At 43.3% G+C, this 26,883-nt stretch overlaps 1 protein-coding gene across 1 annotated transcript in view; it reads right to left on the bottom strand.

Annotated features, from left to right (window-relative positions):
- Nucleotides 1-26,100, bottom strand: part of LOC138626370 (polycomb group RING finger protein 3) — a 47,425-nt gene extending 21,325 nt beyond the window's left edge. The window contains exons 1-3 of the mRNA XM_069707965.1: nucleotides 25,994-26,100; nucleotides 3,271-3,381; nucleotides 1,087-1,204 (exon numbers count right to left, since the gene is read on the bottom strand). Coding sequence (XP_069564066.1) covers nucleotides 1,087-1,204; nucleotides 3,271-3,285 — 133 coding nt within the window. The 5' untranslated portion in view covers nucleotides 3,286-3,381; nucleotides 25,994-26,100. The remainder of the gene's footprint in view (nucleotides 1-1,086; nucleotides 1,205-3,270; nucleotides 3,382-25,993) is intronic.
- Between the last annotated feature and the right edge of the window lie 783 nt (nucleotides 26,101-26,883).

Here is a 26,883-nt window from a genome sequence, read left to right as displayed (position 1 = left end):
GAACTCTTCGATCCAATTAAAAGAAAAACACTTTTAATTGTTTATTTTGTTCGCATTCCAAAAGTTTCTTCATCTTAAAAGAACAGGAAAATAAAAAAAAACCTGCGGTGTTTGTACGTTTTCATTTCCCAACTGCTGAATAACAGAGAGCGTTTCATCTTTTTACTTCTTTCTGTCCGTGTTGCGTCGCTGCATTAGTTTGTGTTTCAGCAGCTGATAAACTCTGTTCGCTCGCATGCATTTGTTTCCGATGTGTCGTGAACACATGCATGTAATAATAATAACATGCGGCAGGTGAAAGAACAAAAAAACAGAAGGTAGTTTTTATCTGCACTAAAAAAAAAAAAAAAAAAAAAAGCTTTAAACTTGATCGAATTAAGTTAAAATATTTGTAGCTTTTTAAGGATGAAGCCTGAAGGAGGCAATTAGAAATAAATATGTCCGATTACACTGCGTCTACTAAAGGAAAGAGATATTAACTCTGGATGCTTCACGGAAGCAGATTTTAGTCTGGAGGAGTCTCGACGACTACAGGAGGAGACGGACGGTATTATCCTGCTTTATTAGAGATCCTCAGTTAATGATGCACCACTAATAACCTCCAAACTAATAAATGTGCAAGATGACCTGGTCTGTGAGTCTGTAAGCTTCAAGGCAGCAACTTCTGATTTCTTTTAAATGGCAACTTTATTCAATTTTACAACCCGGAAAAAAGATATTTTTGAGATTATGTTACGTCCAAAAATAGGAAAGGAAGACGCAACAAGCTCTAGGTTTAAAAAAAAAAAAAAACCAGAATCTACACGTGCAACAGCTCCCCGACCGACAGACGGATCAGGTGGTAAAAAAAAAAAAAAAACCAGACTGAAAGCAGCAGCAAACGGAGCCGCACAGAATCTCAGAAAATATCACTCTGCCTTCAGGATTATTTTTCCTTGCCGGCGTTTGATGAAAGAGAAACCGAGAAGCAGGCTGACGACAGGAAGGAGAAACAGGAACACAACAGGCAGATGAAAGTGAAGAGCACTGGTGTGTGTGTGTGTGTGTGGGGGGGGGGGGGGGGGGGGGGGGGGGGGGAGGACTTACAGGTGTGTAAGCACTCGGTGACGGTGGTGGCGTCGATCAGGTAGCCCTCACACAGACGACATGTGATGTGGGCGTTGATGTGACACAGCTTTATCTTCCTCGTCAGCATGTCGGGGTTCTGGGGAAGAAGGAGAGGAGACCAAAAGTAGAGATTAAAAAAAAAAAAAACAGGAAATAAAAAAAGGAGTGCGAGGCGTTCGTGATTTCGGACCACGACGGCGTTGTTTTCCTCGCTGCTCTCACTGCGACTACTCGGGCCGTCACAGTTTTCGCCTTCTGGCCTCTTTGAAGAAAAAACTTTCAGGATTTTTGTTGCTGTTTGTCAGCCCCTTTAATCAAACTCCTACCTGCAGACGACGTCGCTAAGACGGCAGGTGAGTCATTAACTGCTGTCGGTAAACGGCTCACTACTGCATTTTAAAGCTCGAGAGTCATCAGATAGACGCGTGCTCAGCTGGTGATTCACGCTTTACAAGATTCGTCAGTAAGAACCAATGTTGAAAACAGGGATTTGCAACACAGAAGCCAGGTTGGTGTTGAGCAATGACTAACAGGCGGTTACACCAACGAGTTACTGGGAGTCCGCTCGGTTCCCACGGAAATGCTGTTTTTGTTTTGTTTTGTAAAAGCAGAAATGTTTTTTGTACTTCTTCATTTTGATTATTATCAACGAAACACACATTCATTTTCGGACCGGCCGTTTTCGGATAAGTGGGTACATTTTGACTGACGATGACTTCCAGGACACAATTTATCGGATTTGCACCAAAGTTAGTGGTTAAAGTTTAAAAAAAAAAAAAAGAAAAGAAAAGGACAATTAAATTGTTTATCGCAGTCAAAATGCATACAAATAACAGTCGTATCAGGGATTATCCAACTGATAATTTGACTTAACACCTTTGAGGGGAAAATCACTAATTGTATTAAAATAACCAATAACAGCTGATTTAAATATGAGAATACAGCCTCATCTCACACTGACGTGTTTTGTCAACGCTGTGTAACCTGCAATCACTAAAATCGTGTTGGAAATCCAGCGCCTGCTTGTCGCCATGACTTCATGATCCGTAGTCATGACACTGCCGGTTGTCACGGCGTCGATGCGATCTAAAACAGGCCGTGGTTTCTCCTCCATGCACGTACGATGTACTCCATGACTTTTGTCAAAGCTCTTAAAGGTCCAAACTAAATCGCTGCTGAAGGGAAAACTGGAAGAAGGTCTCGGTTCATTACTGGTACGGATACCTTTCAAAATAAAATGAAGAAAACGATCTTGAGTTTTCAAAAGAAGGTTTTCTTTTTATGCAGCCTGATACTTTTAAACAAGAGACAAACGATTTTTAGTTCTACTGTTTATCCACTTTAGTTCATTTACCGCCAGGATAAAATGCAGTTATTGTACCGATGCTAGAACATTTTCTTTCCCCTTTAAATCGAACACATAAACCAGGTTTCTTGAAAACCAGACAGCTGAGTGACCAGTTCAGCGTCCTGAGACTGTGACAGGCTGATTAACGGCAGACAGTTGCAGTGAAATAAAGGATCACTGGGATGATGACAGGCTGCGCCCGCTGGCGGAGACAAGCCGACATCCATTATTTAGAGGCTCAAACCCGTTCAGAAATCCTCTCTTGACTTCTAAAACTGCGGTGAGACTCCGGACACCGAGACGGACGGAGAACAGACGGAGACAAACCAAATCCAGCTTTTAGCTTTGCGGATGTTTTTGTTTTTGACATCGAATTACTTCATGAGGTCATGATAATAGAGTTAGAGATAAGATGATCAGTCAGTAACTCCATTAGCTGATCGAATCAATCCCTTTCATTAGTAAAAATCCTTTTTATTAACTTGTGTAACATGGAACCAAATATCTTGTCAGCCGGAACGAACTTGAGGAAATTTCACTATTTTTATAACTTTTTCCACCGTTTTCTGACATTTTATTTCTCACATCATACTAATTATATTTTTTGAGTAACATCTTAATATGCAACTATAAAAATTGTGGAAAAATACAGTAAAAACAAGTTACAAATGTCAAACTCTTGATAGTTAAATGAGTCATTTTTGGAGAAGTTATGACACTTTTACCCGTTTTAGTTTGTAGTTTATTTTTAATTCTCAGACTTCTTCCAGTGCCGATAAAGAAACAAGTTAAAACCCGAACGGTGCGGTTCTTACCCCTAATACCGCCATGCGTCGACTGTGGGTGGTGCAGCAGCCACGTCTCTTCCTGTGGTTGTGCGGCCCGGCAGTGTTAGCTGCTCATCATGGAGAGCCTCTCATCGAAGCCTGCGAACACAGAGAGCAGCGGAAATAATTAGATCCTTGATGAAATCTCAGGAGGTGTTAAACAAAAAGAATAAACTGGCAGCGTTGGAGGTATACATTTTTTTTTTTTTTTTTTTAAAAAGGACAAAATGAGAAGCAACGATGACTCAAACTGAGAAAACACGGTAACTCAAACCTGAAGCCACTAAACCCATCTGTTGAAAAAGTCTTTAATTCACACACATACCGAGATATATAAAAGAACAATTCACCAAGTCTTTAATTCTGGGCGCATGGATGCATCCGTTGTAATAAAAAAGATTTAAAAGATGCTCTCATTAATTACAAAAACACAAATGAACACTTAAATTCTCATCTTTTTTTTCTTTGATTTCTGTGTTTTCAGACATCGAAAAAAAAAAAATTTAGCTAATGAGCAACTACTTTCTCGTGTAAAGCAATTGTAAGGACATACGGCATCCACACAGCAGGAGAGAGAGGAGGAGGCTCTGGAAAAGAGATCCATTAACAGCTTTACATTTAGTTTTTTTGGTTTAACTGAACAACCAAAGAAAAGAAAAGAAAAGAAAAGAAAAGAAAAGAAAAGAAAAGAAAAGAAAAGAAAAGAAAAGAAAAGAAAAGAAAAGAAAAGAAAAAGCCACCCACAGAGAAGTCGAACTGCGCTGGAAAACTACAAGGAAGTCCACCTCACAGAACCACCCACACGGCTTGATTGAGGAAGCCAAACACCACGGCGATGGATCGCTTTGGCGACGGGGAGCAAAATAAAAAGCGGGTGAAAGGATCTCACAGAGGACCACTTTGAAGCACGAGTTCGACGTTCCTGAAGTCGTCCTCTCGACAGACGGGTGATGGATGTTTTTATTTATTTTATTTTTTTCTTTCGGGGGCCTCCCAGCCCGGTCGTGCCGTCACTTTGCGTGATTCACTGCTTAATTGTAGGAGTCCGACCACTCGAATCACGACGGGAGAGGGAACGCCAGGCGAACACCCACCGCTCTTTCCTCTCACACACACACACACACACACACACACACACACACACACACACACACACACACACACACACACACACGATAAAAACAAACTGCCTTCAAAGTGTGTGGTGACAAAGGTGAGTCTGCCAGCCTGCCTCCGTCTGCCCGTCAGACCGTGAAATTAGCCGGCGGAGATGAAATGTGGCGAGGACACACACACACACACACACACACACACACACACACACACACACACACACACACACACACACACACACACACACACACACACACACACACACACACACACACACATGTAACTGCTGCCTGTTGGAGAGCCGCCGCCGCCGCCGCCGCCGCCACCGCTGCGCTCACTTGACACAGATGTTATCATCACATGACACCCGGCGACTCCTCTGTGATGTAACGCTCCATATCGTGAGCGTCGGTGGGGTTAAGTCGAGGTCACATTCACACCAAACTATGCTCGATAAATGTTTCAAACTTTGTGTGTGTGTGTGTGTGTGTGTGTGTGTGTGTGTGTGTGTGTGTGTGTGTGTGTGTGTGTGTGTGTGTGTGTGTGTGTGTGTGTGTGTGTGTGATATCAGTGTGCACGCCTTAAAAAAACCAGTTGGGAGGGTTTTTGGATATCAGAGGACAGATGTTGACATCAAGGCACATTATTTAGGCCTGAAGAACCCTCGACATGTCAACACAAATCAGGAGGCAAATGTGGAATAAAAAACGTGGTAGAAAGCATCACGAAAAACGAAGAGGAGAGTTTAAATTCACGACGCGATCGGCGAGACGGAGAGCTCGAACTCTCCTAACGAGCAGCTGTTTGTGAAAAAGTTCGATCACAGGTACGACTCTACACTAAAAAGTGAGCCGTCCACTCGGGGAGGAATAAAAAAGAAAGTAAACTTCACCCCCAAATTCTTCCGCCTGATTTCAGGCTCTGTTCTCATTATTAATAAATAATTTGGATAGCTTCAAAAAAAATACGCTCCGGCTTTGAAATTAGTTCAGCCTCTGTCCTCTGCACTGATAGTGCTCTTCAACCACTGCTGCATGACTGGAGGGGGATTTTTTATTATATATATATATATACATATATATATATATATATAAAGTATGAGACACAACAAACCACAGCTGAGTTTATTTCAGTCCACTGCTGCTGAATTGAGGGCTGCTGCATTCAGGGTCGTCTGAGGATACCGGCTGCAGCCTCCATCCAGAGAGCAGCGCTTTCAGCATCGCGCTGCAGACGCCGCTATCGATGTTTACAGTCGGTTGTTCGTGGCGTCCTGGAGGCCAAGTGGGTGAGATGCATAAAATGTAATTGCAGCTATTAGGTTCGTTTCCAGAAAGAGGCTTTAACAAAAGAAAACCAACACAAAAAAAGCATGCGTCAGTCTCTCTGCTTGTTCCAACTGCTTTGTCTCAGCTGTCAGCTGGCCAATGAAGGAAAAAAAAAAAACATTCAGGAATTTATCCAAAAATACCAAAAGTCGAGTTCAGAGCAGAAAAGCAGGCGGATAACGGCCGCGTCATTATTTAGTCAGGGGGGGACGTTTGTCGTCTCTCGAATCATCAAGGTTCATGCGATTATTTTTCACACTCACGTCGTCGAAGACTAAACAAAACACCGGCTGAGGCAAAGAGGGTTAGGGCATTTCAAGCAAAAATGTTAGTTGAAATTCTCTCTGAACTACTTGATTATGGATTAATTAATTCCTCTGATGTCGTGCTCAGCTGTGGCAGACTGATGATTTGCTGGATTTAACTGGAGTTTGACTGCACCTCAACATAAAAACAGGGCAAGTCAGAAAAGAACCAGTCACATTTACTGATCGATTTTTATATATATATATTTTAACGACTATTTGAAAATCATGACCCATTCCGTTTATCGATTCATTTTATTGATTATTGTCTTGACTGTTTGATTAATTATTTAGTCAGAAAACTGTGGAAAGTGTCTCCTCCTGCGACTGTCCATCAATCAGCCCAAAATCTGAAGAATATTCAATTTGAAAACGAATGAAACCAGCAAATATGCATATTTGAGAAGCTGCTTCCTAAAAAAAAAAAAAAAGAATAAAGTTATCTGTCAGTCTGACGAAACAAAAAAGATGTGTCAGTTATTGTAACGCCACAATAAGCAGGACAATTCAAACATCACTCTTCATTAATCCCACTCAGCGCTTCGAGAAAGTGACGCTGAGCAGGAACGTGAGTTGAAAGTAAAACTACGAGGATGCGCTCCCACTCCGACGACCTCGGTGTCACGATGTAGTGATTCACGGTCAGACTGCGAGCTCTTCATCATCGTCATCATCATCGTCGCCAAGCGTCCTCCCACTGAAACCCGTTTGCCACAACGACCTCACGTTCACACCGGCATTCACAAACCGAAACCAGTCGCTCTGGTTTCTAATCGACCGCAGGAGGTTGATCACAGCTGACCTACTTCTTCCTGTTTCTGGGTCACAGTTTGGGCAATTAAAAACAACACGGCCGATGACGACCAACTGTAGAGACGTAGAGCCTAAATACACAGACTGTAGATAAACGCTGGTAGTATCCTATGATGTAGGTCCTCTAATGGCTTTAAAAAAAGAAAAAAAACAAAAAAACGAAAGAACAAGTTTTAATGCGTGTCTCATCGCCAGCGGCTGCACGAGTTGCCGCTTGCAGCTTTTCTCTTGTGAAATCTTGGGTTACTTTGACCGACCAATTTTAAAGTGTTCGCAACTCGTCTTGTCGCATGCAGACATGACGGGAAACTCTACTTTATAGAGTTTTCAAACTGCACGATGAACGGCCGGATAGATAAAACACCTTTTCCCGACTTCAGAGAGATGGTGGTGGGGGGAGGGGGAGAGGGAGGGGAGGGGGAGAGGGAGGGGCGGGGCATGTTCATAAATCTGCTTCGAAATTATAGACAACTTCAGAGATTGGCTGAGTGTCATCACATTTTTTAAATTCTCTTCAGTAGCCAATAAGTACTCTCCAAATAGGAGCCACTAAAAGCTAATTTAACGTACTTTAAATGGTGCCAATGTGAGAGAATGTAAAATAAATTAAAAATTTAAAAAAAAAGGTCCAGGCTAAAAATGGTAACCCACAGCCTAACAAACTGACAACATAATACTTCCTGTTTACTTCCTCAAAAACCTTCATATTGTGGCAACTGTAGGTTAAAAACTTTTTCACCTACAGTCTTTGGTATTTAAATACTTGTGGCCGATATTCACCAGACTTTATTCAATCATCAATCATCAGAGAAGAAATACTGGCGAAAGTTACAACATGAAGTCTCAGTAAATCAAAGTTTCTCCACTTAGAAAAGCTGCCAAAACGTTGCGAGTGACTCACAATAATCAGTTTGACCTGACGAAATTGATGCCAAAGTATTTCTTTTAAATACACTTGAAAGGAAATTTCTTTCGAGTCGTCTCTTCCACACAATTACTCACGAGGTCGCATCAAAAAACGGGCTGTGGTTCAAATCCACTCCGTCGTAACGGTTACTTGTAAATGAATGAAATGGAAACGAAGGTAAAAGAAAAGGAAAAAGTCACCCTCGATAAGAGGATCAGCTAAAATGCCTGAAATGAAAAACATTTTTCGAGGGCTGATTTCAGTTTTGCCGCTGTTGGGTAACACTTTGAAAGCGGAGCCGAGTCCGGCCGCCTCTCCGAAGGGCAGAAAACAGCAGCGCAGGTGAAATCTGATGGTTTCAGAGATCTGACTTTCCGTGAGGGTGAAAGGTTCGTCGACCTCCTCGACCCCCTGAGAGGAGCGATCGAATGACGTTTCACCGTAGTTCAGGTCCTGGTTGCGGGCTGAAAGGCGGCGCCCTCCGAGAAAATAATGCCGCCAAATCTATTTGATCTGGCGCTGCATGAATAATTTGGGGAACAAACGCAGAGGAGAGCTACGATGCTCATAAATATTTACTGCTACATGATGAAGAAGCTGCTCTGTTCAATGACAACTTTAGAAAGCCGACGGTACACAAAGTCAGACTGACTCCGGAGCACTGATTGCTGTGAGGTCTTTGTGACCACAAAACCTAAACACAGCGGTTTACCTGCAGGAACAGCTGTTCGGCAATCGAGAAGCAGCAGCATTGGATTTGGGTTGTTATCAATGCTTGCTTTTCCTAATTGGCTGCAGGAAATCAATGTACAGTGAAAAGTGAATCGCTATAAGTGCAAGAAAAAGTTGTTCCTGTGACAGGAAACACATGTTGGACTTTCTTTTTTTTTTTTTAAACTCTGTTACAACGAGTTCATCTTTCATTCTTAACTCAATAAATAAATTTTAAAAAAAATAAAAGCTTAATCAAGCAGCAATTTCACCTTTTCATTTGTGAACTGCAGTTCTGCTTTTTCTTATTTTGGAGCCACTACGTCCCGCCCACCGATACCGGAAACCTGACTGCACCGCAGGCCTGTCAATCAAACAGAAACGCCCCCAAACAATATCTAATTAATGAGGAGATTATTTTCAGATAGACTTTATCGAGTGACACCATAATGACTCGCGGAAAAAGAAGTTATTGACTTTTTATTTCATGAGAGAGGTTGACTTGGAGTCTATGGAGCCGGGGTGGGGGGGGGTTGGATCTAACGACCTAGTGGCCCTGAGTGGTATTGCAGTTCAAGGACTTCCTTTTTTTTTTTTTTTTTTTGACTCGGAAGCTACGTCCACTTTTACATACAGTTTATGTTTTGGACATTTACGACTTAATCTTTCATTCCTACTCTACAAAAATTAACAAATGGGAGCTGAATGTAATCAGTTGGAAACTCGACGGTCCGAAGCCCCCGGAGGGGTCGCAGTCGGCGATATTTTCTCTACTACTTTTCTATTCCCTCTGATCCGCAGAGACAGACCAGGCTTGTGCCGTACAGCGTACGAGACCCCGCTGGCTGTGGCCACAGTGTGAGTGGGCGGTCCTCAGCTGCTGCTCGATACTACATCACGTCCAGATCTTTCTGTACGATCTTGCGTGGGACACGACCGACAACAACCAACTGTCCATGTGCTTTAAGGGGAACGCAAAAGATATTGAGAAGCAAAAGCAGATCAGGAAACCCTCCCAAGTCCTACGACATACAAGCAATCTGCAAAACGTGTGAAAAAAACAAACAAACATATGATTTACAAGTAAAGATTATGCGAGAACAGTCCACAGGAGAATCTAAAGGATAATTCTGGTTTATTTCAGCTTCGGTATGTCCGAGTAGTATCCTCGGATGGAGATCCCTACGGCTAGCAAATTTTTCTTTTTTTAGCTCATTAAAACATTTAACATTACTCATGTAAAAGTCCTATTTTTTCTAAAGATGCAGCGAGCTCACGCCAGTCGCCTCCTTTTATGCAGTTTAGTGTGACGCCTTGTTTCCCACGAATCTCAACAGCGAGGAGGTTATGATAATGTCCAGTGTTTAAATCCTGATGGCCCGTATTTGATTTTTAATGACCTTTTTCTTCACATCTAACCTCGACCTGCAACTTCTAAATGAGCTATTTCTCCTTCACGACTGCGATCGTGTTCACCGAAATACCAAAACCAGTTGGACACCTTCTCGGCCCCATCTTTGTTATCTTCGAACCAATAATCGCTCGTCTCTGCCGTCGGACCTCGACCGCACCTGTAGCTGCCGGTGGTTCCTCACGGGATGATAAGCGCGCAGCTTCAAGCCACATCGTGTTTGTCTCTCTCCGCGTTGTTTACGCGTCGAAGCGCTCGTATCGTATCGGAAGCGTTTCATTTATTGCTGCGACGAGACGCACGGCGGCTTCGGAGGCTTTCGTCCACTCTGAGCGGCGGGCGTGACGTAAATCACGCCTTTAAGCAACGCAACTGAGTCTTAAGATTAACAACGTTCGCAGTCAATCGTGAGCTTTCGAACAACTGCCGGAGTAGCTGATAAGTACACACCGAGACACACACACACACACACACACACACACACACACACACACACACACACACACACACACACACACTCTGGCATCACAAAGAGCCCCTGTTGGTCTGCCGGTGGGTATTGGAGTGTTTGGCCTCGGTATAAATTGGCAGCCAGCTGGAGCGACGGACACTGAAGGCCTGCATCAGTTGGACGGAGCCAGGAGGAGAGGCCTCTGCTTGTTGTGGAGGCTTTGGCTTCACTTCAAAACACACACACACACACACACACACACACACACACACACACACACACACACACTCCTAGGCCACACACACCGACTTTGACAGAATCCACACCACAAAAAAAAAAGAAAAAGAAAAAGAAAACCTGCAAAAATGGAAATGCAGTCCTGCCTGAGTATTCACACGCGTCCACCGTCACACACACAGTTATTGTCTCCTCTTAATTCTGTTTGATGGCCCTCAATCCTGCAGCCAGGACTCGGGGTGCCTGGGGAAATCAGTCAGACAATAGACGCGATCCAAAGAGAAGCAGACTGCAGCAGGCCAGGAGGGCCGGGCGCGCCTGCCAAGAAGCAGCAACACTTGAATAATTGAGCTTTGAGTTGAGGTTGTGAGGGCCGGGCGGTGGAGTCAGTGGAGCTAATGTGTAATTTGCCTCACAGGTCAGACAAAAAAAACGCAGGGAGAGAAATAAGACTCGGAAAAAGAGAAACTGCTGGAGCGTCATTTTTTTGGTATTTGATTTAATCCTAAAGCGACTTAAAGAAGGATCTGCATCCGAAGAGGTCGAAGGTCAGACGGCGGGCGACGCGTTATGCCCGAACGTTTGCTCTGACGCAGATCTGCGAGGGTGAAATACTTCCTCCTCTTTTTATTTCTGACTTCTTGAGTCAGAGCGAGCGCTGAGATTCGGCCGATGAGTCTTTCCCAGAGGCGTCGCAGCGAGAGGTTGGTATTCACAAGTCTGATCACACCGACGAGTCCGGCAGTTAAAGCACCGGAACGACAACTCGCGTTCTTTAAAAGGTTGATGTGCCTTTTCTTCAGGAAATGTGGAATTTTTGTAGATACGGTTGGAGGATTTTCCGGATAAAGACGAGGTGTGAAGCAGAACCAATCCTAAAGGGCTGCTTTTAATAATTATCGATCACTTTGGTGATCGTTTTATCAGTAAAACAATTCCTCGCTTGGATTATAAAGGACAGAATTATAAAGGCACCACTTAGTAGTTCCACAGTGGACTCTTAAATTTATTTTTAGAAAATTTCACAAGTACTGGTCATACTGTGGTCATATGGTCGTAATTATGGTCCAAAATGATGCGAAATTGCATATTTTTAATTGAAAAATTGAGCATTTTCATTGCCTGAGGACCTGAGCACCAAATACACGCACCCAAGTATCCCACAAATTTAGAGGAAAATGCTATACAGTCAAGTAAATGTCATTTTCTGATCTGACCAGACTGTTGTAGCTGTTCTATCGGTTGCTCACTTAGTCATTATATCCACATTACTGATGATTATTTATCAAAACTCTCAGTGAGTAAATATTTTGTGAAAGCACCACAATATTCTCACAATATCGATATCCGGGTATTTGTTTGCGATTTCTGACTTCGTCCATCCGAACCATCAAAATTCTCACAACTAAGACACGGAGACCCTTTGAGATGCTTCAGAAAACCCAACAGGTGGTTATTTTCTTTGACGTCAGCGAGGTCGCGCACAAATTTGGACGCCTGCTCGATGCTCCGTTTTCCTCAGCGAAGAAGTTTGAAAGACTTCCTCGCAAAGGTTTTGGCTTTTCTCTCCTGCTCCCTGCGCTCCGAGAAGGTCGGAGCGATCCCGCTATCGATCGCAGGAGCCGATGTCCCTCCGATGAGAGCCAGCGGAAACAACCGCTACGTTGAGCTGCTTGTTTGTTTACTGGAAGGAAGCTTACACGCTTCCTACGGAGATTAAAACAGCCACAGAGCAAAGCCAATTTTGTGACACTTTTATCTCTTGTGACAAAAACACGCCGGGAACGGGTCGAAAAACACGTCGCGAAAGACTCGCGAGGAGGAAAAACATACGACTGACTGTGTGCGGACCGGTGGTGGGTTTAATCACATAGATCAGCTGTAGTCATGTGTGGCTCAAACTGGGATGAGCTAAATCGATCCTGAAGGGGGAGGAGGAGGGAGGGGGAGGAGGATTGGGTAGATTACAGCTGAAACACTGACCGGGTTCGTACAAAAAAACGACACACACACACACACACACACACACACACACACACACACACACACACACACACACACACACACACTCATGACACTATAAGGAGCTTTGGACAAACGTTTCCACTAAATGGCATGCGCCATTAGCATCGCCGAACGGGGCCTCGTTATCCAGCTCCTCGGAGACGTCGGAAAAAAAAACCCAAAGGCGCCGTGGTGGAGCGCGCACGGGTCCATGTGGAGAAGATATCAGAGAGTAAACAGTCTTAATATCCAGAGGCTGAGGGACACGCTGGCAGGAAGACAAAGAGATGAGGCTCTGAAGAAATCTGCTGAAACATGATGTTCACGCCTGAGTTTTCTCCACACAAAAAAATACGCTGAGTCGTGAAAGTTACAGTGTGGGATGTCACCTTACACGACTGGATTACCTGTCCAGTTGTTTGGAAGTTTGTTTCTGTTTTTTTTTTTATATATAATTAAAGCTGCGCTAAAGCAACACTTTTACATAACAAAACCAGTGGGTCAAAATTGCAATAATGTCGTAATAAATCCACAAATAATCATCACAGGACTTCTCAATCCCAAAAAGCGTCTTTCGGCTCATTGTTTTGATTGTTGTTGTTTTTTGGCCAATGCAACAAGTGTGATCTTGCGTTTGTGTTATTTAAGTCACCGCAGATTGAATCAGTTGAGTTAGTTTCTATTGGCGATGACAGTGCAGTCACTGGACGAATGAACGGTACGACAACGATAAATAAATTAAAAAAGCTAACAATGTAGCTCGCATGCCGTCGCTTGTAGAAAAGAGATAACGAGGATGCAAAACTACAGTTGTCCATGTTTAAGCTCCCGAAATGCGTTAATATAGAAAACCTGTACGATGTTATAACTACGACCGAAGTACAGGTTGAACTGGGAAGAGCGGTAGGAGCATCTTTCCCTTAAGGCAGCTGCTAATGTGTTTAAAGGGACAGGACACGATGTTTACACCAACAACGTTACGCTTTATTCTACCTGTCTGGCAACAAAGTGAACGACTGTCTGAACTCAGTTGGTGCAGGCCAGGAAAACTGATCAAAGCAGGGGTTGAATATCACACTTATCTCCATCAGCTGGACATAAACACGACTGTAAATGAATCCTAATGTTGCTGCTTGTAAATTGGCAGAAATTCAAACTTCATAAAAGTGATTGATTGTCTGTCTGATGTGTTTTTGCAGCTTTTTTTCTGCTGCCAAAAAAACGTGTACTCGAGTTTCAGGCAGTATTCGTCTTGTTCTTATAGACAGAGAAGGTTTCCAATAATAACTTTTTCCAGTTTACTTCTTTCTTAGTATGTTAAAAAAAAAACAAGATAAAAAGTGTTAAATTTAGCCGTGATGCTCCTGCGACACCCTCCAACAATATCACCTGTCAGTTTAACTGTTTTATTGGTTGAATTTTCCATTGTTTTCTGTGACTCCTCCAATTTTTTTTCCAAACAAACAGGGGCTGTCAGTGGAAACATAAAAATGCATCACATCCTAAGAGACAGCCTTGTTTTTTTTGTTTTGTTTTTTGGAAAGCTGAAACACATCTCGAGTGTTTCCACAGCACAAGATGCAGCTCTTATAAAGCTGCTACCGGCCGAGAAAACACAGATTTCTCACAGTTTTCACATGTAAATATGAGATTATTAAGGCTTAATTTCTACCAGTTCAAAAGGTCAACGTGTTGATCGTTTCGCTTCACTGCTCCGCTGGGCTCTTGATAACAGCATGGACCACACCTTCCAGCTGCAGCCCCTCCTAACTGCAAACGCTGAAAACCTCGGCTGAACTTAACTGCCCTGTTTGTCCGACTTGAGATGCAGACACCGTTCTGTCTGTGAGGAAAAACGTCCCAATCGTTTACCCCCCCCCCCCCCACCCGAGAAATCTGACAGATCAACATCCCTGTTGGACCTTCACAATCGTTTTTTACTCGGCGGCCAAATTGGCTGATAAACTGCGCCGATACCAATAAAGAGTCGGCTTTAATTAAGTCGTGAAATACGAGTAATGAGCGGAGCTGACTGCGAAATGAAGGAAAACACGGAGATAACAAGCGAAGCAGCTGGAAAAAATGATTCCACTCGCGGGAAGAACCGATTGAAACTCAGGTTTTGCTCAAAGTACAAGGGCATAACAAGCTGTACGAGCTGAGATGTCAAGATAACAATGTACTGCGAGTGTATTTCCATGCAGCGCGGCAAAATGATCATTAAAAGCCTTTATGTGGCAAAGCAGCAACTAAAGAAAGAAAGCAGCTGGAAAAATATAAATGAACCTGAAGTAAGCTACGTCGTCGACCTCTGGACGGCCACTTGTGATGAGTGGATTAAGTAAAAGGCTATCGGAGGACTCGCAGATATAACAAATACAAATACTCATTGTCTCCTTTCATGTTGCAGCAGTGTTCTCTTCACTGCATGTTGTCCAACCCAGATAATCATCTCCGGGACCAGAAGCAGCCAAATGGAGCTTTATTTCGGCGGTGGCCGGTGCAGTTCTCCACTCACACGGGAGGGTAACCACACGACCTCTTCTACGACACGTTTAGCCAAGATTTGAGTGTGCGAGACAACTTTTTGAGAGATTTTTTTTTTTTTTGAAGATCTGAGACAAAACTCCTTTTGGAGTTGAATTCTCGGACGCTGTGAAAGATTTTGAAACATTTCTGATTTTACTGGATCAAACACAGGAAGCAACTCAGACAGAAGACTGAGGTAAGGAGATGGTCGGTACCCAACGAGAGCACGCCGTCGAATGGAGGTAAAAGTGGACGTAGCTCCTGGAAGTGCCTTAAAACTGCACTACCACAGAGGAACACTAGGGGTTGGCTCCAAAAAACAAAACAAAAAATAAAAGCCTCCATAGACTCCCGTTAGACCAGCGTCATAAAATTCAAAATACAATCAAATTTCCATCCGGTCCATGTGAAAATAATCCCGTCGTTAATTATAAAGATGATAATAATAAGCGTTTCTGGGGGGCGTGTCTGTTTGATTGACAGGCCCGTGGTGCAGTCAGGTTACGGTTAGTGCGTGTGCCCCCCCTCCCCCCCTCCCCCCGCCCCACCTCCACAACCTCGATGTTAACTTACCACTGTGATGCTGCAGATTTTTTTTTACCCTCTTGGTCTAGATTTAACATGACTTGGCCGTGTATTTCAAAAAGTGACTCGGTTGTTATTTCATCAACTGGTTAAAAAAAATAATAATAATAATAAAAAAAAGACACATCAGGATCTGTCTGGCTCAGCACAGCAGGTGATTGATGGATTAATCACTTCCGCTTTGCAGGGCGGCGTGTCCCCACTGCAAAGATTTAAACGAGCGAGGAAAAGTAGAAACGAACGAGCCTCATCAGGGCGAAGTCTGGGGAGACGTTGTGCAGCTGCATCACAGAAACAAACACGGCGTCACATCAAATACAGATTTCATTCATGACGAGCAGAGACGTCGATGTTACGACGCTGGTCGCGGCTGAGCCGGTAACCCAGACGGTATTAGCCGGCTGCCTCCGAACCGTCGGGTAAATCTTGACTCACTTCAATTGGCTGTCTGCCACAAGTTAAGATTTTCGTTCTCTTTCTGTCGCGGTGTCCTGAGGCTAAACCCCCTCCTCCCCCCCCCACCCTCCCTCCCATCCGCCCAACCCTCTGTTAAGCTAAAAATAATCTTTATAAAAGCATGATTAGAGCTGAAACAAGCGTTTGTCTGATGGACAAGATGAAAGCTTTTATCGTATTAAAAAAAAAAAAAAAAAAAAGAACAAAAAAAAAAAGCGTGTCGGTATAGTTTGAATAAAAAGGAAAAGCCACAACTTTGTGACTTAATGCTGGATACGCGTATGAAATGTCAAAAGTTAAGCTGCCGTACGGTAGCGGCAGTTTAGCTTAACTATCACCACAGAGGGAAGAGGAGGTAATCTGTCGCTAGAAGTTCAAGCTGTGACTGCATCACCGGATACACTGAAAAACTCTCCAACAGCATTAACTCCCACACTCGGTTAACGACCGTGGTTGGGCTGCACGATAAATGGTATTCAAATCACAACCTGGATTCTGGCGCATTTTATCAATCGTTCCTACTTTCTCCGCACAACAACTGACTTTTATTCACGAACATTTAGAGTCATCACCGTTTTATTTGCCTCAGTAACTTTAGGTGTTTTTAGGCATAGCTGTTAGATAGTTGTGCTGAAAAAAATAAATAAAATGAATGCCATAAAATGAATGTGGGGTGTAAAAAAAAAAAAGTGTCAAAGTCGAATATAATATGTGCTGATAACACCATTTGATTTCCTGAGGCCCATCTTGCAATATTTTTTTTTTTTGAGTTTCACTCTGTATCTGGTAGATGAGTGCGATTACTATTTATCCTACATTTAAAAGAAAAAACACAAGTGAAAGAAAATCAATTCTAATCAAAGAAAATTGCGATTGTCATTTCTTTCCAGAATCGTGCAGCTCGGTAATTTACAGGATGCAAGAGACGTCTTCTCTATACCAACACATTAAAAAAAACAACTTTATTGTGATAGACATTTTTCCCCGAATTAAATGTTCAACTGGTTGGAATGAAATAAGATTCAGTGCTGAAATCTTAAAAGTGTTTGAATTCACTCACCAGCTGTCCTCTCCTGTGTCTGTCTGTCTACAGGCCCTCGTCAGAGCTGCCACTTCTTTAACACACTCGGTGCAGACGGAGTGCAGGAGTCTCCTAACTGACACTTATCCTGACAAAAAAAAACAACAACTCTGCGATATATTTTAAACCTTTATTTACCCAAGGAGTGTCAGTATTTTCTCTCCTCAATCGCCCCGCTTCGTATTCACAGCTCCACCCGGTGAAACCACACTCACCTGCAAATTTCTGCAGCTTTAGCAGCTCCACCGGTGTCTGCTTAGGTTAAAGCCACACGAACGGTAGCGCGTCATGAAGTTCGACGGCGCTCGCTCTGTTTCCTGCTTTCATTGCTGAACCGGGAATCGATAACCTCGAGCGCTTTGAGCCATATCGTCCGCACGCAGCGGTTTATGCTCTTCAAATTACGTTCACATTTCCCTCAAGGCCTCTATTTCCGGCCGTAAAGAGGATGTTGCCCTTAATTTCCCTTTTTTGTTTTTTTTACAGTAGCAGGGGTTGGATGTAACGGCAGCCCACGGTTATGTAAAACTGCATCCATTCAATAAGAATAGTGTACGGGGAATACAGTGCAATAAAGCGACAACCGTAGGGGTCATTGTCATCATCAATTAACCTCCTGATCATCTTCTCAGTTCATCTTTTTATCTATAAAATGCAGAAAGATAAAAAGAAAAAAAGCCCGCAGATAATTCATTTACTAACATCATAAATAAAAAAAGCAGCAAATCCTCGCAAGTTGCTGCAAACGGCAAAATCTGAGTTTCAGCTACAAGAATGACTGAAGAATTTTCTGCTAATCGATTGATCTCGTCTGCTCTAAAGTAAATCGATTCCCGTTTTGTGCCAGAAATTAATCCAATTCAAACTCCCTCCAAGTCCGACCCAGTGGAGCCAAATTATAGCAGACAAAAGTGCTAAACTGTCGATATTAGTAGCTTCAAAAAAATTGAATAAATCCATTTATTATAACTGAAATTGAGGTATAAAAACCAGAAACAACCAACGATTATTTTTATTATCACTGAATCTGATGTTTATTTTCTCGACTAATGGTTTAGTTGACAACATTCTTAAAAACATTGTGAAAAAAATCTCCACCGAAATTCCTGTGAGCCCAAGATGACGACTTTTGAATGTCTTCTTTTACCACTGACAGTCAAAAACAAAAATATATTCCGTTTACGATCATTAAAATGGAGGAAAAACAGCCAATTATTCGATTTTATAAACCAAAACGAGAATGTTTTTTGCTTGAAAATGATTTCGGGCTCATTGTTTCAGCTTCAACGACAACATCGTCTCGAATTTCTGGGGATAAAGTTTACTTTTCATTTTTAAGTGAGCAGCTTGGTGGGCCATTTCTTTATGTATTCAAATAAATACACACAAAAAAAACCACCTTTTTCCATTTGAAGTGTTCAGCATGGTGGCCCTCTTCATTAACACCTCACTTCCTCTGCACCAGTTGATATTTTGTTTTTCCTCAAGACAAAAACTCACCAGGTATTCAAACGGTAAAACTTTCATTGACTGAAAATTTCCGACATACTATTCCTGATACAAAAATACATCACACAGCGTCTGACCTTTTTTAATCCCCCGTTTCTGAGATGCAAAAAGTGACTGTCAGTCCGGTTTTACACCTGTCACATGATAAAAACCACACACCGCTGAGAGAAAGCTCCTCGGGTCAGAGAGGCACCTCTTTCTGAAGGTCTCGGTCCCGCTGACGGCCGGGATAACGACACCGGAGACCCCGCGGCTGACAGGATCTGAGAGGAAGGAAAAGGTCCTGCACACAACTAACCTTTACTGAGAGGCCGTCGCAGGTCACTTCACTTTAAACGGTCACAGTGGCAGCAGGCAGACAAAAGACACGATTCAAACCCATCTAGGCTTGCAAGCAAATCACTATTTTCACGTGTTAATCGCTTTTACGACTGACTGACTCTCTGGTGTGGAGGAAAAAAAAAAAAAAAAAAAAAAGACCAATCGCTATTTCCCAAAGCACAAATGGATGCCTTCAAACTCTCCAAATTTAAAATCGAAATGTACAAACATGTAGTAGAGAAAGGCAGCAAAATGTTTTGCGAAGCTGGAACCGACACGTTCTGATCGATTAATCAACTTCTGGTTTTCCATACGAAACCAAATCCACTGAAAAACCCTGAATCCTCATCTGTTATCCGCGTTAGAGGGATGGATGTTTTTGTAAGGAACGCTGCAATTCCTCAGGAAGAAAATAAGACTCACAAATCACCAATCTATCAACCAAACTATTTCTTCTTTTTTTTTGTAGACAAAACTAACAGTAAAAATTCCAGTTTGAGTTTTGATTCAAAATAAAAACACTCCAGTGCATCATTCAGTCTGCTGTGCAGAGGAGGCTTGCTGCAACAAGGAGGATGCAATGAGCCATGACGTGGGTTTGTTGGTTAACAGGCTCGCAGCGCTGTAGTCTTGTCGTTGCTTTTTTTCCACTTTTAACCACAAACTTGTGGGCTGCAGGCCGCAGGCAGCGACGTGCACAGATCCAGAGATGACAGTTATTACCCTTTTACTGTACGAGCCGGGGCCAAAGTACGAGCCAAGCAAGTAATTAATTCCTCATTTGGGCCCACCGACGTTCATTTGCGAAAAGGCTTTCTGGGGTCGTTACAGTGACGGAGACGCTAAACAGCGCTGTCACTCGTGCATCGCTCCTTGACGGACGTCGGGGAGAAGTCAGACCTTCGCCGACCCTTGACCCCGTTTTTATCAAACAGCTGACAGACCACCAAATAAAAGCTGAGCTGTTAAGATTGTGTGTTTGCAGTTTGGCTTAAGAGGAGAAAAATCTATCTGTGGGTGGCAGAAAACGACAGACATGTGGAAGAAGCTTTTCCAAACTCACATTGTTTCTTTCTCACTTTCTAAACTCTTATTTTTTTTTTTGGTTTGGTTCCCTGTGAAATCAACTGAAAAAGCAGGACAGCAGCGCTTTGATGTTTACGTCAAAATAAACGCACTACATTTCACTCGTTTGGTCTTCAGAACGTAAAAACTCTTTTAATTTTAAGTTTGCGTGACCTATAAGAACTTTTGAGGTCCAACTAATCAAGCTGACAACTCACATGTTCAGAACTAGATTAGCTGCCTTTTTTTTTTTTCCCTTTCAAGGCATCAAGAACAAGTCGAGAACATAAAAGGCCGCAATAATACTGACGGCTGATTTTGCTGATTTCTTACTTGGCAGCTTGGCAGTTAAATCGTAAAGTTGCCGGCACTGACAGCTGGAGAGCAAGCTGCGGGTTAATGTCCAACTACCGGCCAATAAAACATAAAATAACAGAAGTGCTAAGCGTGGTTTGATCTGTTCAGCAGCAGTAGGCTGGTTTGGTTGATGGCATTAAAGACAGTATGTTGACTTTGCCTTCTAACTACTGAAGCGTCACCGATATATCCAATAATATATCAGCTGTTGGAGTCACAGAGATTCATACCAAACTGTGAATTTGTGTTGTTGTTGAACTCCACAGTTTCAACTCATTAAAGAAACAAAACCTTTTCGAAATCATTTTCCACTTGTAAAATGTCCCACGTGGACCGTGGTCACAAAACATGGATCAAGATTGATTGTTCGTTATTTGTTTACTCGAAACTTACTTGAAACTCTCAAATATTGATTCCGATCACATACCGACTACAAAACTGGCGAGCGAACAAAACTTTGTAAAGACTTTACTGGCAATAATCACGTTAGTATGTACGACAGCGTCTGAATCTCAAAACAAAATCCGTCATGTCGCACAGCGAAAATATCACTCACCGACGAGTCGACGCAAATTTAGAAAAAAAACAAAACAAAACTAAATCAGCGGCAACTGAGAACCGTCCAGCGTGGCTACGAGAGGGAAGCTCACGTCACCTGAGAGCCAAAAGAGGAAACCTTTCCAGGAGACGCTTTCGGGATCCATACAGCTAATGTGCACCGTCTTCCTGTCTTCATTTAATTGGATGAACTAACAAGTCGAGCCTGGAAGCCGCCCAGCTCTCGTTTACCAGCCTGCCACAGCGCTACATCCCGAAACACAAGAGAATGACTTCTTTACAAATGAAGTTCAACAACCGAACAAACGCGGTCGTGTCATCCGCATTTAAGGCATCTCGCACTCAAACCCGTCCGGAGAATAAAAGCGGACCAAGAAGAAGATCCGTTCACCGGATGTGAAAAACCTCCCGAATCGAGTACGAGTGTTTTTAATGTCGACGCAAACCGTTTTAAATTCACGCCAACCTGTTGAAAATCCAGTTGTTTGAGATGTTGACATAAAACAGATACGATCAGCGGGGGGGGGGGGGGGGGGGGGCACGAGCGAGGCCATAAATCTTATCTGGAGAGCCGGAGTAAACCGATCTGACTCCCAAAAATAAAAAAGATAAACATTCACAGCGAGTCTCTATCGACATGATCCAAAATAACAACAAATAAATCATCGCTACCGGACCGGGATGGAAACTTCACTGTCCATCTTCTGAATTATGTTCTGGAGAATTTCATTACACTTCAGTCCTCAGGTGAACTTATCACTTTTGGATTTTAACACTCTTCTTTGGAGAATTTTGCTTCTACTTGGTTAATTTTTTTCTTTTTAAGGAAACCACCAGGTGAATGTAAAGATGCTCTTCTCTCAAGCGGTTGTTCTCAACCGGTAGTTCTTAAAAAAGGGCAACAAACCCAAAACGTTTGAAAGCACTCAACAGATTTCTCTTTACACGCGAAGCGTTTCATTTTTTTAAGTTTCGTTATTTCCGTTTCTCCATCGCTAACAGTTCTCGAATGAGAGCCAATTACTGATGCGACAACGTTGGTTTAGGACGTTATTGTCACGGCAACGCTGGCAGCAAACGGCTACTCCGCGCACGCTGTGTCATTAGAAATGTACGTCCTTCAAAATAAAAGCGCCGTAACAAAAACCGTTAAGACTTTAAAAATAAAAGTTGGACTTTTTTCTCCCCCTTAACTTTTTGTTTTCCACTCAAGACATCTCCTAACTACTCAAAAATGGCCCCCGCCAGCTTGTTTCACTCTATTTTAACACTCTTAGTTTATTTTAACGCAGTCACAGCAGAAAGTGGAAATTCCTCTTTGCTAAATATCAGCTGTTCTGGACACGCTGTGACGTTTTGTCTCGTCGGCTAACTCTCTCAAAGCTTCTTCTTTTTTTTTTTTCTGCCATTTATTTCCACAGACATTTTGTTCTCTCTATTGTACGTCCTGTCACTAAAGAGCGAGCTTGCCAACTGGCAGACTCTCCATTCACAAAAAAAACCCCACAAAAAACCAGCACAATCAAGACGGGCCCTCATTCATGTCAATGGGACCACCGCGTCGACACACCGCGAAGCAGAAAAAGCTCAGGTAGAAAGTAGAAACAAAAACAAAACCTACAAAAAATAAAAAGGCTGAGTCGTCCGGTACAAAATTCAAAGCCGCCTTCAACTTCTGCTGCAACAAATGCAGCGTCGGCTCCCGTCGCATCGTACCGACCGGCTACGGAGGCGTCACGTGCAAGTTCTTTTGTTGCATTAGCAATTCAAGTAAAACGTCGAGACGGTGGATAAAATAAATAAATCGTACGGCACCCGACGCCTTCCAAATACTCGCACGTCACTCACGGAAACGCATCTCCTCATCCGTTAATGTCGAAAAATCGATGCAACAATGGATTTTTAGCCTTTACAAAGTGTATTATAAGCTATAATACACTTTGGCTTTTATTATTAGATGGATTAGGAGGACTAAGCCAAAAGGGTAATAATCAAACTTTTATCTGAATGTGGATTAAAAAAAAAAAAACGTTTGATACTTCAGCTGCAGCTTCGCTGCTACTTCCTACGGCTTGATTTGCGAGCGATGGATTGTCGGCGGCTCATTTAGGGAGCTGCCCCGACATCATTTCCCGTCCAAGAAAGAAAGACAAATGCATCTTCTGGCGCTTTGAGCTGCTATTGAGTTTTCTCATTATCAAGCCGCCTTTAAGAGGCCGCATCCTGCTCGCCCGTCCTGCAGGGGCCGACAGTTTTATCAGCCTGCCCGCGGGGACCATTAACATTGTTTTTAGCGGAGCGAGTGGAGATGCATGTTGGTGGGAGGATGGAGGGGGGAGGCGGAGGGGGAGGGGGAGGGTAAAAGAGGTCAAGAGCGATATTCCTTTAAGATCTCGCTTTAAAGGTGAGAAAAGCTTTTTTTTAATTCAGCTTCAGGAGAGAGAGAGAGAGAGAGAGAGAGAGAGAGAGAGAGAGAGAGAGAGAGAGAGAGAGAGAGAGAGAGAGAGAGAGAGAGAGAGAGAGAGAGTCAGAGGTCGACTGCACAGAAACGCTGCAGGTAATTTGAGTGTGGTGGAGGGTTTGGGGGGGGTGGTGGTGGGGGGGGGGTGTCCCCTGCAAGGCATGCAGAAAGCTTGACATGAAAGTTGATGCGAAGTGTTACGCAACAGACGTATCATGCCGGACCTTCAAAGTGCAGGTCGAGTGACGTTCAGCTGTCCGGGAGCCGTCAGTCAGGTGGTCATTCAAATAAATAAATAAATAAATAAAAAAGGTGACGCTGTGAGAGGACGAAGGGGATCGTCTCACTTTCAGATTTACACTCCGGTGCGTCGGAGGCCGATTCTCCAGAAAGAAAAAGCGCAGAAGACGAAGACCTGACCGTCGCCGGCGTCACGTCCTCTTTCCGACGCCGTGAAGGGAGCGCGTGCTCGCCGGGCGCCGTTCGCCGGTTCGAGGCTGAAGCTCGGAAGAAGCGGAGAAAAGAAAACGACGGTTCGTGTACTTAAAGAAAAATGTAAATAAAGCACTGATTAATTCATCAGCAGGCAACAGGCTCGCGTTTTATTCCGTTTACGTCCACTGCTGCCGGCGTGCAGCTTTAAATGTCGGCGTAACTGCACTGACTTGAATCCAGCGCGAAGATGATGATCAATATTAAAGTCTGTGATTTATTTATTTTTTAGCACATATATGCATTGATTTGAATGACGCGCAGATCAAAAATATGTGCAGAAATCTGTGTTACAGCTGTTAAAACAGAAATATAAAGACAATATTTGACTGAAGCTGCAACTAAGCTCTTCGTCATCTTCAGTTCATTTCTAGTTTGAGTCGTAAAAACCCTCGTTTTTCTTCAAATATAAGGAGATGTGACAGAATTTGGTATTTTTTTGAGGAAATTCAACTTTAAAAACATCCCCAGTAAGTTGTTGTTTTTTTTTTCCTTTTTGTAACTTGGTTCTTCCGTTGAAGACGATGAAATCGCATCTTTAAAGTGCTTAAAATGACCTCTAATCTTTCTCCTTTCTCCCACCAAAAAAATAACCTAACCACAATCTCTAGATATGCAAATATTATTTTCATTTCAAAAGTTTTGAACTACGAGATGTATCCGGTTCCATCTAAAAGTCGACTCTCGGTTCTCAGGCTCTCGCTTGTCTGAGTTGGACCGAGACGGCCTTCGAAAACTGACAGAAATCCTGCTGTAAAACCTCAAGATGTCCAAAAAAAAAAACAAGAAATAAATAAAACAAGAAAGAAAGAGAGAAACCTTCCCGCTGCGGCGGACGAAGATGAAACACGAGCAGCTACTTCTTGCCTGCTCAAAAACATCCGAGTGCAGAGATCATATTCCAGCTGAGGACAATAACAGCTTCGTTAAGACAACAGACGTGTCCTATAATTGTAATTAAGACCACGCTTGATAAATAAATAACAAGACATCAACATCTTTTTGACCTACAAGTCACCCCGCAGAGCAGCTGAGAGGCTGCAGGGTCCCTGAAGTGGAAAAGTTAAGGGGGAATCTGAAGCCTGATTTTTGTCCTGCTGTGTTTATGTGAAGGTGATTTTATTTCTTTTTATTATTATTATTATTATTATTATTATTTAGCTGTATCTCCCCCACGAATAATAAAAATAAAATTAAAAAAAAAAAAAAACACAGACTTGTTGGCTGCTTTTCTGCATGCTTCACCCCCCCCCCCTCCCACACCACCACCACCACCACCACCATACAATGTCACACAGGGTTTGCTGCTGCAGCAGCAGCAGTCTGTCGAAGGGGCGACATCCACCCAGAAGGGGAAAAAAAAAAAAATGCACCAACTTTGTGTCTTGATTTAATCCAAACCTCATGCAGATCCTCCACACACACACACACACACACACACACACACACACACACACACACACACACACACACACACTGAACTTTGGACGGCAGGAGGAAGGAGGTTAGCCTAATGGTGGACCATGAGCTCTTTTCTTCAAGAACATTCCAGCTCAATGGGAAACAGGGAACCTGGTGTTTGGTTCAGAGGAGCAACAGCATTTAAAACATGACGAGACAGGCGGAGAGGCGGCGGGCAGAGCCTCCTCTCCGGTACTGCCGGGACCGTGTGCATCCACGGCGGGCGTTAAAGCCGCCTTTTACAGCCCCACTTTTCCCCTTCAGAAACACCCCCCGCACGCACGCACACATCCCCGGGTGCGCGACTGCAGGGCCCGGCGCCGCCATACACCGCCGCACGGACACATACAACAACACGCATAGCATGCCCCGTAGCACCAGGCGGAAAGAGACATGCGAAAAAATGAGGAGGAGGAGGAGGAGGAGGAGGACGGAGGGGTAGGGAGAGGTGGGGGGGGGGGGGGTGTAGAGAGAGCGAACCGGGACCGTAAACCGGCCGCCGAGCCGCCGAGGACGGGGACGTGCGGGTGGGCGAGTGGAGTTGGGCGAAACTAACCTGTATCGGGAGCAGCACGGTCCGCTGGATGTTGGGCTGAATCCGAGTTAAATCCACTATCAGTAAAACAAAGAGGCGAAAATGACCGAGCGGCCGCGGAACAGGCCGAAACAGCGCTCCTGGAGCAGCGGGGCGCATGCGCAGAGCGAGCGAAGCCGGAGGTGGTGGTGGTGGTGGAGGGGAAGCGGGAGGAGGAGGGGTGGTGGGGGTGGGGGGAGGGAGGGGGGGGGGGTGAACGAGGGCAACTAATTTATATAGAATTGATCCGCCGAGTGTCGTTATGTATTAATTTTCCACCACTTTCGGATAAGACGCCGTTTATAAGAGTTTAATAAGATGTCAATCACATCACGTGCTGATGTTTTATAGATCAATTACCAGGTTGGATTATTGATCAGGCAAAGTGGCTCCAAGACCGTCAGCCCCCCCCCCAAAAAAAAAACAACAACAACAGATTACTCTTTTTAATTGTTTCACCCCACCCCCCCAAAAAAACAACAACAACAACAGATTACTCTTTTTTTAATTGTTTTTGTTTGTTTGTTTGTTTTTTTTAGTTTGTTTGCTTGTGCAACATTTCATAATTGATTTTAAAAATATATATACATTTCACTGTATAGGTCAAGGTGTATTTATTTATTTTGTTTAGCCTGCATAGCTTTGCTTGTGTTTGTATTTTACATTGTTGTTGTTTTTTTAATTTCTTTTACATTTTTTTCTAAAAGAAAATCTTTTTATTCTATTATTTTTTATTGTATGCACGTTTGTCTTTTTTTTTTTTTGTATCTGTCTGCGTACTTATCTTTACTACCTGTATTCTTAAACTGTTGTGACGACTACATTTCCCCACAGCGGGATTAATAAAGTCTGATCTTTTCAATTTGAGCTAC

This window comes from Brachyistius frenatus, unplaced genomic scaffold (genome assembly GCF_029030835.1).
Source record: "Brachyistius frenatus isolate BFR_SWC_R1_liver_20210118 unplaced genomic scaffold, ASM2903083v1 Contig_73, whole genome shotgun sequence".
In the NCBI taxonomy this organism is placed as follows: domain Eukaryota; kingdom Metazoa; phylum Chordata; class Actinopteri; family Embiotocidae; genus Brachyistius; species Brachyistius frenatus.
The sequence above is the reverse complement of the archived record's forward strand: the minus strand, read 5'-3'. Positions and strand labels throughout refer to the sequence as shown.